At 46.3% G+C, this 18906-nt stretch overlaps 1 protein-coding gene across 1 annotated transcript in view; it reads left to right on the plus strand.

Moving 5' to 3' along the window:
* Positions 1-18906, plus strand: part of TBXAS1 (thromboxane A synthase 1) — a 140538-nt gene that overhangs the window by 80716 nt on the left and 40916 nt on the right. Inside the window, exons 6-9 of the mRNA XM_090287580.1 lie at positions 9246-9334; positions 11016-11164; positions 12848-12978; positions 17435-17746. Coding sequence (XP_090143706.1) covers positions 9246-9334; positions 11016-11164; positions 12848-12978; positions 17435-17746 — 681 coding nt within the window. The remainder of the gene's footprint in view (positions 1-9245; positions 9335-11015; positions 11165-12847; positions 12979-17434; positions 17747-18906) is intronic.

Genomic DNA, 18906 nt, shown 5'->3' on the forward strand with positions numbered 1-18906 from the left:
GAGAACGTCAAAGTCATTGCCCCGCGACAGATTAAGTGATTGAGATTTATGTTAAAGGGTGGCTAAGGAGTGCTGGGGGATCAACTGATCGCTTTATTAGCAAAAATTTTGCCAGATTAACCTTCCAGAGTTTTCACCCTCTCCTCTAAAGGATTAATTATTTTTATTTTATTTATTTATTTTTTTGGGACAACCGCCGGATTTACTTAGATTTTGAGAGTCTTTTGCTAGATTCTTTACCAAAGACTATTTATGAGTAACCCTGGGATTGTGTAAAGCTTTAGTATGGGTCAGGGAGTAGATAGATTTAACTTCAGGAAACAAAACTGGGGCTAATTTAATTCTTCTCTGAGGGAAATATATAAGTAATGGGATTCCCTGGGGACCCAAGTTCGAACTAATCTTATTTTTAAATTTGATAACTCATCCGAAAGAGGAAGGACACCAGGAAATCTATGCATTTATATATTCCTCTAAGCTCTTCTGGGTTGAAAAATATTAAATCAATTGGAATAAGTTCCTAAGACTGTGTTCTAAGCTTGTGCACGTCAGCACAAAAGTGGCAGCTAACCCTTCAGTGTCAGCAAGAATAAAATAATACATTGAGGAGGAAAGCATTTAGACTGTACTTACATGACGGCGAGCTTCAAGCTACAGATTACTGCCAAGGGAAAGGATTTGAAACTACTGAAGGCCGAAAGGCCCTGTGGTCATACAGTTCAGTAAAATATTGCAAACCTTCTTTTCAGAAATTCACCAAGCACCTTAACATATTAAAGGCTTGAAAGAGACCCACAGCAGGGCAATCCGTGTGCCTTTGTTTGTTCTGGGCTCAGATAAGTCTGCAATAAGAGAAAACATGGGGAGTTAACATCACAGTCAGCTATTGAGAGAAATGAGGCAACTGGGCACTGTGTCTTTGGAGGCAGATTTCATGGGCAACTCCATCTTCCGGTGCCTCTTGAGCAGACACCACCAAGCTCGATAGCGGATGGACCATGCGCCCAACCCAGTATGGCCGCTGGCCTATTCTCAGTCCTCAAAGCCCAGTAGAAGTGATGGACATTTTCTCATTCTCCCACATAACTAAGCTGGTGGTGACCCACTGAGCAGATAGAAGAGAACTTGGCAACTTCATACCTGACAGCCTAAGGCTATGTGTATGTGTCACTCAAGAGGAAATGAGCCAACCACATATCTGTGCTTAGGGCCTCAGTCAAAGAAAAGTCAGAGCAAGAGGGAAGGCTGGTATCTCTCACAGTCGCTGTGAATCCAGCTTGATGCCTAATTTTTCACTTCCATCCAGATGTCTCCTGTCAGGAAGGCACAGTCAATAATGTATGAGTCTTAAAGGCAGAGGCAGATGTGGTTATTACTCCCTCTAGGCCTTTCTTGCCTTGGAGAAGACATATTACTCCAGTATGACTGCAATCTTTAAAAAATAAAGTTGATACAGCCAGCTTATGGGTAAATGCATAGGTACAACCATTTCAGTGCAAAAGTCTTTGCAGAATTACAGTCATCATCACAGTTTAGTTTGGCCTTTAAATTTTCACTGTAAACTCTCAGACGGTCATGCACAAGGGCTTCTGGAACAGAACCCAGTCTTCCAATATGTTAGAACAAGCAGCTTTCTCTTGGCCGTAGCAGCCTCCAGCAGTCTATTTGTAATATTTGCTTTTATTTCTTCGTTCTTCCAAGCAATAAAAATGAAAGTCATTATAACCAAGTGTGGCTGTGGTGATAAATACTTCGGAATGCAAAAATATATTGTCCCTGCCTGACCAGTTGCCCATTTTCCAGAATGTCTGGGTATTTATCTAGCAGCCAGAGACCATTATCCTGCAACACAGTTGTATTCCACTGACACCTAATCTCCTAATTAAAATCGATATAATGATAGACTGTTTAAATTCTGGTTAAAATGTTCCTTTTCCATTTGCATTTAAAAGAAAACACACTCTTCATCATGGATACCCCATCCTGGGTTATAATTTGACTCTCCTTTGCCAGAATTATAATGTCACTCTGACTTGCCGCTGGTTAAATCTAAGAGCATCTCAATGTGCCTCCCAGCTTGGCTGTTGCCTGGCAACACCAGCAGCCACCTCCTCATGGGGAGACTTCTAATTGGTCAAACTCTTGATAGGAGCCACTGACTTATTAGAAATGACACCTGGTTATTCACCTAGATGGCTAGAACTGATATATATCAGCAGAAGTTTTGCATAACAATAAGTCATGGATGTTTTTAATATCTGTGTGGCAGAAGGAAGTTGTGATTTTTGTTAACTTGTATTGATTTTACATTTGTTAGTCACCAATTTAGAGCACTTGTGAGTGTTAATTTTTCTATTTTTAAAAAATCAACAATATGTTTCAAGACCATATCCTATCCCTATTAGCTGACCTTTATTTATTTAGAAAATCACCCTCTGAGATCAGTTCCAAACAGCGTTGCCATGGGTCTAAGCGTGCCAAATGGGATGAAACATTAAATTCATAAATTCAACCCACAGTTATTTGTTCCTGTCTTAAGGGGTTTATAGTCTAGAAGGGCAACAAGCACACATATTCCTGCATTATTTCCAAGTAGTAGAAGGAGCCAATGGCTCGTCTCCTCTCTCAAGCATCAGAAACCACTTTGGGGGGAGGAGGAACTGAGCCCTGAAGATTCTTCTGAGTTTTGACAGAGGGAGAAGGTGCGTGGCAGGTGGAATGAGCTGCAGGAACAAAGGCATCTGGACAGAAAAGTACAGGGTGTGTTTGGGGAGCAGAAATTGTCTGGAACACAGAGTACCTGGGAGGGCTTAGTGAGAATAAACGGGAAAAGTAGGTTGAGTTCATCACTCTGTGCCAGCAGTGGGGGAGGGCTTGGTGCGAACTTCATTGGACCGCAAGGAGCTCTTAGATACTTGAAAGCGGGGTGCTGAGGAAAAGGGGTTCCAACTCAGCCACTTAGCCTCCAAGATGCCAGACATCCCCCTGCCTGCAGGGCAAACACGTGAGCAGGTCATACCTCTGACATCTCCACTTCTCCGTGCCCCAAGGGGGTGGCTCCCCAGGGCCAAGTTTTGATCTCAGGGTGGTGACCTCTAGTCGGGGATTTTCTGAATCTTCCTTCAAACGGGACAGATGAGTCACCCAGCCCCCACACCATTAATGTGTGGGGTTATTTCAGTTCAGAATTATAAAGTAACACAGAAGAGACCCTCCCCTTTCCTCCCCACTCAGGAAATGTTTCTGCTTAGAACCCATGCTGTGTCCATTCTCCAACCTTCTCAGGGCTCCAAAGGCTTGATGGTGTTTGTTTTTCAAGTTCATGACATCAAAAATGGCTTGAGTGAAATTATAACCTAGACATTCATTAACCAAGGAGCAAAAGGAGTGTCCATCCTGATTTTGGAGAAAGGGGCAATAAGCCAGGAGTCAAGAGGATCTGATGTTCTCTCACTTTTACTAAATCATTTGAGCATAAAAATAACCATTTAGTTCTTCAGGTAATTCTGAAATCAAACAGATACAAAAAAGGCTTTGATATGACCACTTCCTGCACTAAACTAGGAAGTTGCCTGCTCTTTCCCGGGTCCCCAAGCAACTGTCTCAACCTGGAGTTTAGTGACTTCCTTGGAATCCCAGAACGTTCACAGAAAGGGACTTCATAGCTCATTGCAATTTGTCCCATACTTGGGGGCAAGGACCCAAGTTCAGAGAGTCAAACAACTTGCCCAGAGTAACAGGTAGAACCACCATGGGCCTCGGTCTTCACTCAGGGCCAGCTCCCAGGAAGCAGCACTGCATTCATGGTAAGGAGCATCGCATGTGTTCATATTTCTTGGAGAATTTCTATGTCAAGGCCCTTGGGAAACATTTAGGCAATCAGTCATCACATAGATATTTCTGGAGAATCAACCGAACGTGTTCCATTGTGTTCATTCCTGATAGAACAAACACCGAGGGCTTCAACAGTACATGACAACATATAAGATTTGCCCCAAGACAGTGACCCTGAGAGAGAATGAGTTCTCTGTTTCTGTGGAACAAATTGTCCCCAAACTTAGCAACTTAAAACAACAAACCCTTATTGGTTCACAGTGTCTGTGGGTCAGGAATCTGGGCACGGCTTAGTCGGGCGCCTGTCTCAGGGTCTCTCTGTGTAGCCAGGCCACCAGCCCGAGCCGTGGTCTCAATGGAAGGCTTGACTGTTGGGAGACAGGCCTCTAAGTTTACTCACATGGTCATTGGCAGGATTCAGTTCCTAATGGGCTTTGGAACATAGGATCAGCGGCTTGTTCTATGTCCTTCAGTCCACGGGGGTCTCTACAGTGTTTCAGCAAAACGTTGCTCAAATAAGTATCTTTAGAAGGCCACTCTGCTGGCTGTATGCAGGATGGATTAGAAAGTGAAAATACAGGCGGCGCGGCGGCCAGAGGGTCTTTCGAAGAAAAAGTTTTAGTGTGCCTACATGCCAGGCACTGTACAAGGTACCAAGACTACAAATACACCGAAGAGATCGTCATTGTTCTCAAGAAGCAGGATAACAACCATATTCCACTTGACAGGTGACAAAGCGTGAATGAGAGGGGTCACTGGGGAAATAAAGACGAACAGACAGATGCAAGAAAGGAAGTGACGACAATATGGCGAAGCAAGAACACGTGGACCCAGTGGGTGTCGTCCGTGAGGGACAAGGAAAGAGAGAGTTTGGGGGCACGGGTGTCCTCCAGAGGACGGCCACCATGCTTGCAACCCTCACTGACTTCTAGTGCTGAGCCTTTTACATATTTTGTTTCTACTCTTTGTCACAACTCTTCAAGGGAGCTATTATTATTTCTATTTTTGCAGATGAAGAAATAGATTGGGTGAGATTAGGTCAAACACCACTAAGAAGTGCCAAGGAGAAGAAACCTAAGACTTGGCGGTGGCTTTGAGTGTTTTCTCTCCCCCGGGCCAAGTATATTTAACAAGGTCAAAGTCTTAGCTTCGAGGAAGAAACTCCAGTGATGAAAGTCTGGGGGTTGCCCAAGAGGAGAGAAGAAAGCCTTTGAGCAGGAGAATTCCACAGCCCTTCTGCATCATTATCCCATAAGTTGTCCCTTTTGCTCACTCATAAAGCCCTCTCCAGCTTCTAGAACTAACTCTGCTACCCTCTGTCTATACATTGACTCAGAATTCCTCAGACACAGTCAGGAAAGATTCCATCCGTTTGTTTTTAATGGGGCTACCTTAATTCGATGGTGAACTCCAGGTTAGCAAGGACTTGGGGAATTGTTTTCCCAGGCTGGGGACGGTCATTTTCCCTTGATGGTTACTGCTGGTTACCAAATGGCTGACCAGCCGTCCACTCCATGTCACCTATGATGAAGATAACAAATGTGAGAGGTAACAAGAGCAAAACAGGAAACTTTCTCCCCAGGCTCGGTTGCAGGACCGCACTCCCACCTAGAAAAAGTTGTTCTTCAAAAGCCTGGTAGCATTACTATTTTACCTGATTGGAAGTGTAATATATGTGCATTATGAAAACCTGAAAAAAACAAAAGCAGAAATCACTCATTATGCTCCAAAGATAAAACATAACAACCAGATGAGTGTTTCATTAAGATGTGCCTGCTGAGAGCTTTGCGTTCATCTGTGCATGTGTTAGCACAAGCCACCTATACCTGCTTGTCTGCAGACAAGGGGAATAACCGCAGGGTTTGTGGATTGCACGAGGATGATTGCAAGCCTATCAAAGAGAGCTTTTGTTGGTATGCAACTCATGTCAGAGTAAATATTCCGCAACTGTTTGTGTGTAATGCAAGGAAGAAAACCCGAGATGGCGGCTATTGGCCAACCTACAGATCCTGCTCTTCTGCCTTATGTATTTTCCCTACATTGCTTTTTAAAACCTTTCTTATATTACATGCCCCATCTTACATCGCATTAACTCAACTAAAAATGTCATTACCCATTCAGTTCGACAGAGAGCAGGTCGAGTGTGGTAGAAAATTGCAATCTCGCCAGGCGGCAACAAAGAAATCTAGTCACAGGCACGTGGAGGAACTGATGGTGGGCATCTGGTCCACCCCCTTTGCACTGTACAGGCCTGTGATTAGATTCGGAATGGGTGGACTCCTCTATACACAGAGCATGCTTCTGAAGAATTGTAAGTAAATCAGATTTTATGTTGCATCCCATTCGGTTCATTAAAAAGCTTCAAGCTTGACATCTAAAAAGACTTCCTTTAAACAGTAGTTTTCTTTTGACCATGTTACTCTTCCTCTAAACTAAACCCAAAAGATATTTTTGTATGTGGGATTTTGCAGAAGCAGAGTTCACTTGTACCACTAAGTTTATTTAAGATAATGGAAGGACCGTAGCCAGTGAAGCCACTCATAGAAATGCAGCTTAGCTAACACTGAGTCCTCCAAACATTGAGGTGGTCTGCGATATATGGAGAGTAATGATCCATCACAAACACTTTGGTACTAATGGGTTATTAAATCGAGGGTTTGTGAGAATTTAGGAAATTCAGTAGTCATGATGAGTCCATCAGAATTACCAAGAGTAAATCAGAACAGTCAATCTTATTTCTTTTTTGAGTGGACTACAGGATGGGTAGATGAGGAAAAGTACGTTTCTGTTTCAGCAAATCATTTGACAAAGTCTTCCGCCACTCACATACCAATCAGATGCTGCCTCATTGAAATTTATTTAAGTTCATGCATAGCTGGCCGAAGAGCCAGAAACAGTGGTGATAACCAGTTCCGTGGCCCCCTAAAGCAGCCGGTGAGTGGAGGGTCTCAGGCTCTGTGGCTGATCCTGATGGAGGCTTAGAAGGCCCACTTACCAAAGTTCAAGGGGAGCAAAGGAGTAGCCATGTTGCAGGAGATAAGATGTGAATGAGTGAGGTCACACCTCCCGCCATCCTAAGTACAAACAACCCAGTGGTCTAAGCCCTTATGCCTTCGGGATCAGAAAATCCTTTTTTTCCAGGATTTCCCTCTCCAGGTACTCCCTCCAAGTCTTGGCAACAGGGGAGGGCCTTGGAGGTTCTGTCATCTCTCCCTAGGTGTGTGGGTGTGTCCTGCTCAGCGCCCCACAGGTGCTGCACAGGCCACTGTCCCTGCTCTGGGAACCCACGCAGCCCCGAGCTCGCTCACTCTCACACAACACGAATGACCTCTCTGCCTCGAAGGACCAGCTCCTTCAGAGAAGGCTCACACGGCAAGCAGCTGGGCCCCTGGCGACACAGTTCTTCCCTTGCACCCCAGAGCATGCGGGGCTGGCTTGGAGGGGCCAGTGTCCCCTCCAGTCTCGGCTAACAGCCCCCTAGTCTGTCCCACTCTTCCAGACTTCTCCAATCACTTCAATGTTTTAGGGAAGTGAAAAGATCCTTCCACTCAGTGCCCTGGCTGGTGTGGCTCAGCTGGTTGGGAGTCATCCCACAGACCTAAAGGTTGTGGGTTTGATTCCTGGTCAGGGTACATGCCTGGGTTGTGGGTTCGGTCCCTGGGTGGGGCACGTGCAGGAGACAGTCATTTGATATTTCTCTCTCACACTGATGTTTCTTTCCCTCTCTTTCTCTCTCCCTTCACTTCTATCTGGAATCAATTTTTTAAAAAAGAGAGAGATTCTTCTGCTCAGAACACATGGTAGGACAACTTTTTATGACAATGTACGCAATGTCAAAGTAAAGCCTTTGGACCCTAGAGGGTAAAAAAACTCAATTGCACATGGTGATGATTCATGGCATAAGACCCTGTGGTTCTCGTGGACCTGAACCTCAATATTTGCCTGTGTTATGTGTCTTCTTAAAAAGTCAACATAACCTGGCTTTGTGATTGGCAAGGAAATGGTCTATTTACAATTTATGGGATTGCTATATTCCATTTATGGAGCTGCCTTTCAGGAGTGATGCTGAGAGGAAGGGAGTGGGTAGGAATTGAGAGAGAGAGAGAGAGAGAGTCAGATTTTGCCTCAATACGACAACATACCTTCTAATAAACAGATAACATTTTAGAACTTTTCCCAATGCTTTAAGACTTTACAAGCAAAGAGTGGATCCCATGTAATCATTAAAATCCATTCACCCATTCAATAAATAATTACTATGTCCCAGGCACTGTTCTAGGTGTTAAGAACACAAAAATGGGTACAGATCTCCCCTACCCTGAGGAACTTATATTTTTGTGTCAAAAAGGTAAAATTGAGACAGACAACATTTCAAAATATGATTTCCAGAAGAAACGCTCAGAACAATGTACTACAGCCTGCTGCTTTCCCTGTGATGCTGTTCTAGAATGTGCAGTGGGTAGAATGATTCCCCTCATCGTTTCCACCTTGGCTTTTCAAATATGCGGGAGAGAATAAGGTCACGTGGGTGCTATATGGATAATTCCACCCACTCAAGCCAGGCTGTTGGGGTCAAAGTGGTGGGCAGCCAAAAGTGAGATCTGAATTTGTTGAAACTGGATAATTAGTTACATGAATGTCCGTGACACCATTCTCTCCCCCTCCCTCCCTCTCTCTCTCTCCCTCCCTCTCTCTCTCTCTCTCTCTCTGTCTGTCTTATCTATGTCTCTGTGTGTATTAGAAATTTTCCATAATAAAAATATTTTACTATTAATAAAAGAAATTCAGTGACTACCCTGTGTGGGCATAGAAGACCCCTTGAAGTCAAGGGTTCCCGTGTATATGAAGGTTTTAGCAATTTAAGCAGAAATGAATAACAATCCACCGGAAGTGCTTGAAGAATGGCTTTTATATTGAATAAGAAGTATTGAGAGGGGCAACTTTAGGTTCCTTTGGCTACTAAGATTCTATATTTTAGTGGAAGATCTCAAGTATAATTGAAACCAAGTAAACATGGATTTGGGCTAATTCCAGAGATAGTACATATGGATTGTGGTCTATTTACTCTCTAATGCTAACCAAATGTCATGAAACCAAGTACAGATTGTCATTTCTATCTAAGCACTTAATGATCATTTTTGTAATTATTTCACAGTATTTACTCTAAATTCTCTCCTTTTTTTGCTTCCAAAAAAAAAAATTGCTTAAGCTAAAACAGATGTTTACAGCAATTGTATTTTATGATATTTGTTGATTTTTAGCCCTTTCTCTTGAATCTTAGCTGCATGGAAGTTACCTTCAAAACAATGCCCGTGTTCCAGGAAGCACCACACATAACACTTTTATCTGCAGCTGCTTTAGGTATGTTCCCTGCATGATGTCCTAATTACACCTTTGTTATCTGTTATCAGGTGATGCCCCTCATCAGTCAAGCCTGTGACCTTCTCTTGGCTCATTTAAAACACTATGCAGAATCTGGGGACACTTTCGATATCCAGAGGTAAGGGCTACATTACAGACGAGAAGTCGCATTTTTGAATTGCTGCTTCTTGTAACTGCACATAATTACTGGACAATTACCTCGGGACCAGCAAACTGTGGAAATGCTAGAAGCTCATAAAAGCATAGATGGACTGACTAATAAGTAGAAATGAAACCCATATAAAGTGTGAAGCAAATGTGAACACAGCCCAGGGGAGGTGCAGCATGTTGAGGGAAGCCTTGGACAGGCAGTGGTTTGTGGGTGAACTTGCCCCCTGACCTCTGCAGACCCAGGAGTGGGCAAGATAAGCCTGGGCAGAAAGGACAGGGTCCTCGGAAAAGTCCATGCATTTCTACTTCCAGAAAAATAGGGGTGCCCCTTGGCTGAGAAGCCATGACTTAGCAGCAGACACAAAATATCAATGACTGGTGATCTGGCTTTTCCCAGTTGTCCTGAGCTCGATGATGGCAGATTAGGGGGGAAGGTGGAGGCGGGGGATAAGCCAGAAGCTGACTTGTTCCTATCATCATTGCTAAGAAAATAATAACACCATCATCACCGGCATTTAAATTGTACCATACTGTTGATGAAATTCTCTCTGGTACACCTTCTCTCCGGTCATGAGCTGCATGCATTGGCCAAAGATAAGACAAATGAGCACAGCAGCAATAAAAGCAGATTTAAAACCCTTACATCTCCCACTATTAGGATCAGATGAAATCACATTCAGTCGTCAAATTGTTTTTGCAATAGCAGGGAGATGTGTAATCAATTGTGAGAATGTTTTCAATAAAAGCAGTCAAAATAAAGGAAGTCATCTGGAGATGCCATTTATTCCTTTTGATACGTTGTTGGTTGTAGAACTTAGGAGGAAAGGGAACTAAGCATGTGCCCACATCAAGTCATGAAAACAGTCCTTTCAATTATAAAAGGATACGAATACCCAATTGTTAGCCCTTCTAGAAATAACCTGACTATGCCTATGAGGCAAAAAAAAAAAAAAGAAAAGAAAAATGTCATTCTTGTTTCAAATGGTCATCTGGGGGGCAGGTTTCCTAGAACCCAAGAGGTTCACCTTTCTGGAGTTTCTGCTGCACCCTTTTCTGCCTGTTTCTAAAATACAACGTGTGTTTTCAGTAACAATGTAATATGCTCACAAAGCTGGTCCTGAAGTTTCTTGTATGCATTTGAGGGTGAAGGGTTCCTGTGTTCTGTTTGCTGCTCTTATGGAAACTGTAAACCCATGAGGAGAGGAGAGGAGGACAAAGCTAATACACCTAGATGATCAGATTGTTCATTCATTCATCACAATTTGCTGTGTATCGATTAATCATTAGATTCCGGCTCTGAACAGCTTCGCGGTGACGCGCCTAGGCTTTGGGCCTGCTCTTTTCCCTCCATTATGAAGAGGAAAATTTAGAGCATTCATTTGGGTATTGGACAGTGTCTGCTTGCTTACAGCTGCCCCGGCCTGAAAGTTACATGACGAGGTCACCCCCTCCCCATCCCTGTTCAGATCAGCTCCCAGTTGTGTTTTATGTCTCTTCTGGTGTCCCGCTCTCACTGCTCAGAGGGTCTAAGGCGGCCGCTTTTCCCCACGCAGGTGGGTGATGGCGTAGGAGTCATGCCTGTTCAGGGGTATGGTGGGCGGGCAGATGGCAGAGTCCTTTCGAAATTCAAGTGGCTTCCTTTCCCACAGGTGTTACAGCTGCTACAGCACAGATGTGGTGGCCAGTGTCGCCTTCGGCACGCAGGTGGACTCACAAAACGCTCCCGAGGACCCCTTTGTGAAGCACTGCAGGCGTTTCTTTGCCTCCTCCGTCCCCAGACCTCTCCTGGCTTTAATCTGTACGTACAGCCGCTGCCGAGGGCGGTGACACAGCCAGGTGGGCAGACACTGGGACACGTGGGTGGTTCTCAGGACCCAGCCTCTGCCACTAGGGAAGGCACTCGGGGCAGGGACTAGGATCTCTGGGAGTCTGCCCTGCAGACGCCTTGTCCTCCCAGAGCCACCCAGTCTCTTCGTGTCACCTGCCTGGGCCATTTCTCACCAACACAGGTGGCCCCGGCCTCTGTCAGCCCTGCTGCAGGGAAGACAGTGGCCGAGCCCACTGCTGAGCGTTTTGCATGCATTGCCTCAGTTAGTGCTGGTGTTCGCCCTGGGAGAAAGGTTTTCTTGTCCCCATTTTACAGATGAGAAAACCGAGGTTTAAAAAGGCTCAGCCGAGGCTGGAGCCCCAAGCCTTTCCCGGGCGTATTTCTTCCCTACCAGCAAAATCCTCTACAGGAGACTTCTCTGCCTGAGGCCCAGTGCACAGTAAGCTGGACATCCTATGTGACAGTGACTAGCAGGTTACCTAATGCTGTGGAGTCCAGTCAATTCACGTTAATTTTAGAAGTGAGTTTTTTCCCTCTGGCCCATTTCAGTATCAACTTGCTTTATTGTTACTAATTCTTACCATAATCTCTAACCATTTGCTGGGCTGGTGAAGTCTATTCACTCCTTGGTCAGTCTCGTTTCCATTTCTGAGTCAATGCCTATAGAAGCCCCGTCACCTCCACGCATTCAGCACTGAAATCATAGGAAGAGTCGCAAAGGGGGTCAGGCAGCCTCTCCTTGGCCCCTCACCTCTCCACCCCAAGGAGCTGCTCCGGCTGAGTTGGCCCCTCTTGCCATCACCCACAGATGGTGGTTCCACTGTCCCATGCTGCTGCCACCCCGCTCTCTGCCACTCTGAGCCTGCCTCCCTGCCTGCAGGGTCCCGCTGGCTCAGGCTCTGGCTCCTGACAATGGGCAGACCACTCTGAGAACTTGTGGGTCCACAACTGCCCTCCCCAGCCTGGCTTCTGCACCATATTTGTGCACAGTAGGCCCACTGCAAATGCTGAGAAGCTGAACTGAGCCAGCTTCCTGTCACCCCCCCCAAACACCCCCCCTCCAGGTGATAAGTGTCCCCTACTCAGGTAGCCCTGTCCCTAGGGCATGGCAGCAATGGCCCAGGCTGCACATGGCCTAGCAAGGGAGGCACCCACGGGGGATGGGGCCAACATCCTTGTCAGCAGCTGCAGCAGCAGCTCTTAGGGATGATCAGGTGGTAGCTCTGGGGACAATTATCCAGTGGGGGGGAGGGGAATGCAAATGACCAGAAAGTTAAGCAAGCAGATCAGCTTCTACCACTTGCTAAGACTTGAAACAGGGCCTGTGATCTGTTCTTTCTTGATGAAATACAAAGAGCTCGGGCCCTCGTATCTTGGACCTGGGAAAGCCATTTATAAGCGTGAGATTGACTTCTCAGGAGCCAGATGGAAGTGAGGATTCAACTGTATAAACGTATATCGCGTGCTTACAATGTGCAAGGAGCAGCAAGGAGTCCCGAGGTGGAATGAGATACAAGCCCTGCTCTAAGGAGCGGCAATGCAGAGGGGAAGACAGGCCTTCCCGTGACTCTAATTCAAGGCCAGGCCTGCTTCCTGGCAACAGGCATCTAACAGCCTTGGTTTATTACGCCACTTTTGTTTTTCTCTTTCAAGTATCATTTCCATCCATAATGGTCCCACTGGCCCGGATTTTGCCCAATAAGAACCGAGATGAACTGAACAGCTTTTTTAACAAACTCATTAGGAACGTGATTGCCTTGCGGGACCAGCAAGCAGCAGACGAGGTAAAGTGTTTTAATGGGACCCGGCTTCAAAATGGAATGGAACCTCATTTGGCATTGCTGTCTCTTTGCTCTCTCTTCCCTCCCAACTCCGCCCACCACACCGCACTGTCCGGTTCCGGTCTCCCACCTAGAGCTTTCCAGGGGTGGGAGAAGAAAAGGAGAAAGGTTGAAGAGGGGCAAACAAGAAAAAGAAGGATGGCAGGAGGGGAGCAGGGTATGGAGAAGCCCAGAGCCATCTGCCCACACTCTGAGGTCACTAGAGTTAAAGTTGCCCTGCAAGGTCACAGCCATGACCTGTTTCAGGCATCACCCCCAGCACAGGTTAGACCCACCCCAGCACGAATTCTCCAGGTAAATGTGCCCATGTGTACTTTTCATCAGCATATTCCTTGCACTGAAAAATGGCAAGAATGGAGTTTGGCCATATGAACGGCATCAATGTCAGAGAGGAGTTCAGGCAGCTGTCACCCATCCTACCTTCCCTTTTGGCTCAGAGTATGTTCCTACCAAATTCATAGCTGGGGGCCTCTTCCTGCTTCATCTGAGTCCTAGAGATTTCTTTCCTCCCTACAGACTTGCACAAAGGTCCGAAGTTCCAGCTCCAAACAGCGTGCAGGTGTAAGCAAATCCAACACAGTCTTCCTCAGGATGCATTTACTAAACTGCATTTTTATTGATGGGAATTATTTATTGCAAACCTAACGTATGCTCAGCGCAATACCAGGCTGGGGTGAGGTTGGGGTGCAGGGTCCTACCCTGAAGACACTTCTGCTCTTAGTACGAAGTAGGAATTTGTTGATGGAACTCGGCTGTGAACGGAAGTAGGAATTGTTAGTGTTAAGGAAACAAATTATAATATTGGATATGCTGGTGCATACGTGATGCTATGCTTTAAGGGCCTTGCCGCAATAAGAAAGTTGCTTAAAAGAAAAAACAAGGCTGAAATGTCTTATCCTGAATGGACTTGGGCACAGGGTAGCTTTAACCCTATGAGTGCCAACGTCGCTGTGAGCGATGCTGACAAATTTTCCCAAAAGTGCCAGCGTCGCTCCCAGCGACTCTTTTTTCGATGGCTATAAATGTAAATAACAATGGAATAATTCATGTTTTATGTTTTGTTCCCCTTTTTTTTGTGCCTCAGGTTATATAGTGATATAATTTTTTCTCATGTTGATCCAAATTTCAAATTACGCGTGGCACTCAAAGGGTTAAAAGGGTCTCCTCAAAGGCTGGGTGGCTCAGAGGCATTGACCAGGAATGGACATGAGGTCCCCTTATGGCAGCCTTGGCTGAGAACAAATTGGGGGTCAAGGAGTGGCCGGCTGCACCAAGCAGGCTCGGGTAGCAGCAGCTCACCCTGCCCAGCTCTGCCCGCAGGAGACTGGGCAGCAAAGGTGTCTGGGGTTCAGAAGGCGGGGAAGGTGTATTCAAGCTCACAGCTCCTTGGACCGCACCACCATGAACTCAACTTGGTGCCCCTGGAGGTGTAGGAAGAACAAGCAAACTGGTGTCCCTGGTCAGGCTCTGCAGCCTAAACAGACAGAGCCCCCGTCTGGGATCCTGTTCTCCAGAGGGGCGCTGGCGCCTGGGGAAAGAGAGCAAGGAACGCCCCTTTTCCAACCTCACTGCTGCTGTAAAGGGCTTCCCAATGAGCATTCGGTCAGTCACCCCCACACCCCCCACCCCGCCTCCGCCCGAAACCCACTGGCTGTGGAGTCAGGCTGAAATCCTAAGACTGTTGCACCGAATGGCTTACTAAGAGGTGAGGGGTTATTAAAGATCCAATTACTGCGATGGCCTCAAGCTTTTCCTTTTATAAACTCGAGAGCTATTTGTTTCAAATAATGAGTTGATCTGAGAGAACCCTCCCCACCGCAAACCCAGGACTGCCGGCGTGAAGACAGAGCTATACGGTTACTAAGAAAACTTGCTGTAAACCCATCCCCACTCTGTAGACATTCCATCAAGCAGATGTGTGTTTGCGCAGTGGAAAATGCAGCACAGATGTTAAAAGGTAAATATTTTTCTAAGCTCTAGCCGATGGGTGGATTAGACACCTACATCTATCAGGATGCGTATTTTTCTTGGCTATGACCATAAACCAGCGGCGTTTCGGTCCTAAATGGGCGGTGTTCAAATAGCCTCCGTGACGCCGTGCAAATAAAAGGAAGCCATCTGCACTAATGCTCCTCTCCAGGCACTGGCCCCAGAGAGCAGCCCCTTCTGGCCTCAGTAGCTGGAGGTTCAGACAGATTTGTTTAAGGCTCGACGGCCCTGTAGCAGCCTGTTTCTGCCGGGAGGAGAGGAAAGAATGCCAGCTGCGTCCCGCCCCCGGGAAAACCCAGCCGTAGGGGTGTGCTTGGGCCCTTCCCCCTATCATTGCCCTCACCCCACTCCAGCAAAGCCACGAGCAAGCCTCAGGGACCTCAGCTGTATCCCACACTGAGCAGTTTGAGACACGCCAGCTGAGAGGCCTGTGGATGTTCTGGGGTCCCAGGCTGGCATCCGGTAGCTGAGGTAGCAGGGGGTTGGTCCCAGCTGCCATGCAGGCCATTATGCCATGCCTTTGCCCCATGGGACCAGAGCTAGCAGCGGTGCCACCACTGCCACCCACGCAGCAGGAAGGAAGCTGGGGTATGCCATCCCTTGAGAACACCATTTGGAAAACAGAACGAGCGGGGCCAGGATAGAAAGAAGCAGCCAATTGGGCTGACCCTTTGCCATTGTCATGGCTATTCCAAGTGGAGCCGGCTGGCAGGACCCTGCGGCCCCCGCCTCCTTAGTCTGAAGGTTCTAGGTGCCCAGGCTTAGCTGTGAATCCTGCTGGTATCTCAGCGGACACCTGCCAAGGTCACCAACCCGGGAAGCAGAGGAGCTGCAAAGGTTCCTGCTCACGACTCAAGGTTCCTGCCCCAAATGGCGTGTAGGTATAAGCAAATCCATCACAGCCTCCCTCAGGATGCACTTACTGAACTGCATTTTATTTATGGAATTTTTTATTGCATACCCAACACATGCTCAGCACAATACCAGGCCTGGGTTGGGGGTGGGGCACAGGGTCCTGCCCTGGAGACACTTCTATTCTTACAGAAGAAAGAAAACAACCACATGGGAAATAACAACAATCTTAAAGGATGGAATTAAGTGCTGAGGTGTGTGGCAGAGATCATTCATGCAATAAAATCCAGAAGCCAATAAACCGAGAAAATGCTACAACATATAATGTACTTTGAAATTATAATATTTTGTTGGTGGTTCTGATACTCTCCTTTTGCTGTTTAATCTATAAGCGTCAGAAAAGAATAACATATTGTTTGTCACTCATCACATTAAAGAGCTTTTCAAAGAAAGAGTGTGCCAGGGATATACTCAGGCAAGGATAAAGCAGCATGTAAACGCTTCTATGGTTACAATTAGTGATAGTGAAAATATAAAGAATATGCAATTGCTGATAAGGAAGAGAAGGAGAAACAGTAAGACAGCTCTAACTACTTAAGTGAGAAAAAAAAGGGATTGCATATGTGGCGGCTAGGCTAAGGGATGCAAAATGCAGCCTGGAGATTTGGAAGAAGAACTTCGCCAAGGGTCTGTTAACGTCCTGCTGCGAGAGGAAAACATGGCCGCCCCCAGAAGCCCTAAACTGTGCCTAAGTGAGCAGTGAAGCATGAGCTTTGACTTCAATCTCTGTGATGTTTTGTCTTATGGTTGGAAAACCAACCAAGCAAACCAACCAACCAACAGTACAAACATGAATAAAGTAAAAAATAAAAGTCCCCTGGTTTTCCCATCTCCTCCTCGCTGTGAACTGTTGAGTGTGGATGTTGCTAAATATTTTCTATGCATGGACAGATATACGTAATCATGTGTCTTGCACATTAACTGTTTTTACAGAAATGAGACTCTACTATGCATATCATTCTGCGACTTGCTTGTTTCCTCCCCAGAGTGGCTTACCATCTTTCTCATCAGCCCAGAGAGATGGCCTCACGCTTTTTTTTTAACCCTCACCCAAGGATATGCTTATTGATTTTTAGAGAGAGGGGAAGGCAGAGAGAGAGGGGAAGGCAGAGAGAGAGGGGAGAGAAATATCACTGTGAAAGACAAACATTGATCGGTTGCCTCTAGTACACACCTCCTCCACGGACCAAACCTGCAACCCAGGCATGTGCCCCAACCAGGAATTGAACCCATGGCCTTCCAGTTTATGCAACAATGCTCCAACCAGCTGAGCCACACAAGACTCGTCCTTTCTGATGGCATCACGGTCTGCTCCTTGCTGCACCAGTCTGTGAACCAGTGCGTGCGGGTTCCAGGTTCTCTCCATCTCAGATAACCCCGCAGGGAGAATCTTTGTTCTGTCTCTAAAAGCTGAATGTGCACATCTTCTTTTGTGCTCCTAGAAACCCCACTACTCTGATCCTGGGCCAAATGTGCATTTTCTTCTTTTGTCGCTTAGAGGCGGAGAGACTTCCTCCAACTGGTCCTGGATGCCCGACATTCTGCCACCTCCGTGGACGTGGAGAGATTTGACATTGTCAGAGAAGTCTTCTCCAATGAATGCTCAGTGAATCCTTCCCAGAAACACCAGCCCAGGCTCCCGTCCAAGCCTCTGACTGTGGATGAGGTCGTGGGCCAGGCCTTCCTCTTTCTCATCGCTGGCTATGAGATCATCACCAACACCCTCTCCTTTGCCACCTACCTGCTGGCCACCAACCCTGACTGCCAAGAGAGGCTTCTGAGAGAGGTGGACCATTTCAACGAGAAATACGTGAGTACGAGTTGGGTCCTGTGGCCCATGTGAAATCCACACGACAACCGATTTTATGTTCATTGAAGTGAAACATATTTTTGATAACTGCCTTGCTAAAACCACATCCTAAGTTTAAAAGATGTGATAGTGCCGGTGCCCACCTTCTCCATCTCTCTGGGTTAGCAGGTAAGGTGAAGTGCTCAGAACAACAGAAAAAGAAAGAAAAAGAAAAATAGTGCACGTGCCTTCACTGTTCAGGGCAGTTCATGAAACCAGGCCTGGCAGATGGGAGCCGCAAAGTCCTCGGGGGTCAGGGTCAAAGTCAGGGGTGAAGCAGAAGGTGTGGTTTCCCGGTGCTCTGACTGTAGAGTTGCCACGCTCAGGGAGGCAGGTGTGAGCCAGAAAATGGAGCCAAGCTGGAAGGCAGGAGTGGGCATGACGAACATTGGGAACGCCGAAGAGGAGGTCTGTAAGTGGAGTCAGGGGAAATGGGGCCCGTTGGTGCCGAGTTAAGCTACTTTATTATGTCATTTTTGTCTGGATGCTTGTGTGGATTGCTTTGACTTATCAGTTGTTAAAGAAAATCTTTTTTTTTTTAAATCTGTGCTTTAAGGAAGACCACAATAATAGAATCCTTTCTACCACATTCTGATGTAATTATTACAGTCACAATGTTGGAGGGGTGGCCCATTCTGTTATTGGAACTGTTAGAATTCTTTTCATATATTGAGCTGAAAACTGCTTCCCAGAAAATCCCACCTCTTGATCGCACCAGGGAAGTAGATGCAAGATTAGCCTTTCTTCCCCAATGCGTTAACTGTGTTACTAATTTCTTCCACTTCTAGCTCATCGTGAACTTATTATGGTCCACCTAAAGTTCTACAATGTTATGACAACTGCAAAGCTGGGCCTCCCCAATCCAATACTTGTACAATTGGGTTTTTGAGCCTAGATGCAAGCGTTAATATTTATCCTTATTATTGCTCAAGTCAGTCAAAATAATTTTGAATCTTGTTTCTGCCATCTGTCATATTAGCAATTCCTCCAGCTTTGTGTCATCTGAGACTTGCTAAGCATGTCTCCTGTTTCATCCAAGTCGTTGATTAAAATGTTGAACAGGACAGGGCTTCCCTCCAGGTTGACATTGATCCATTAATCAATATTCTTTGGGCATGGAG

The sequence above is a fragment of the Furipterus horrens genome, unplaced genomic scaffold (assembly GCF_987537825.1).
Source record: "Furipterus horrens unplaced genomic scaffold, mFurHor1.1.pri manual_scaffold_9, whole genome shotgun sequence".
Lineage (NCBI taxonomy): Eukaryota > Metazoa > Chordata > Mammalia > Chiroptera > Furipteridae > Furipterus > Furipterus horrens.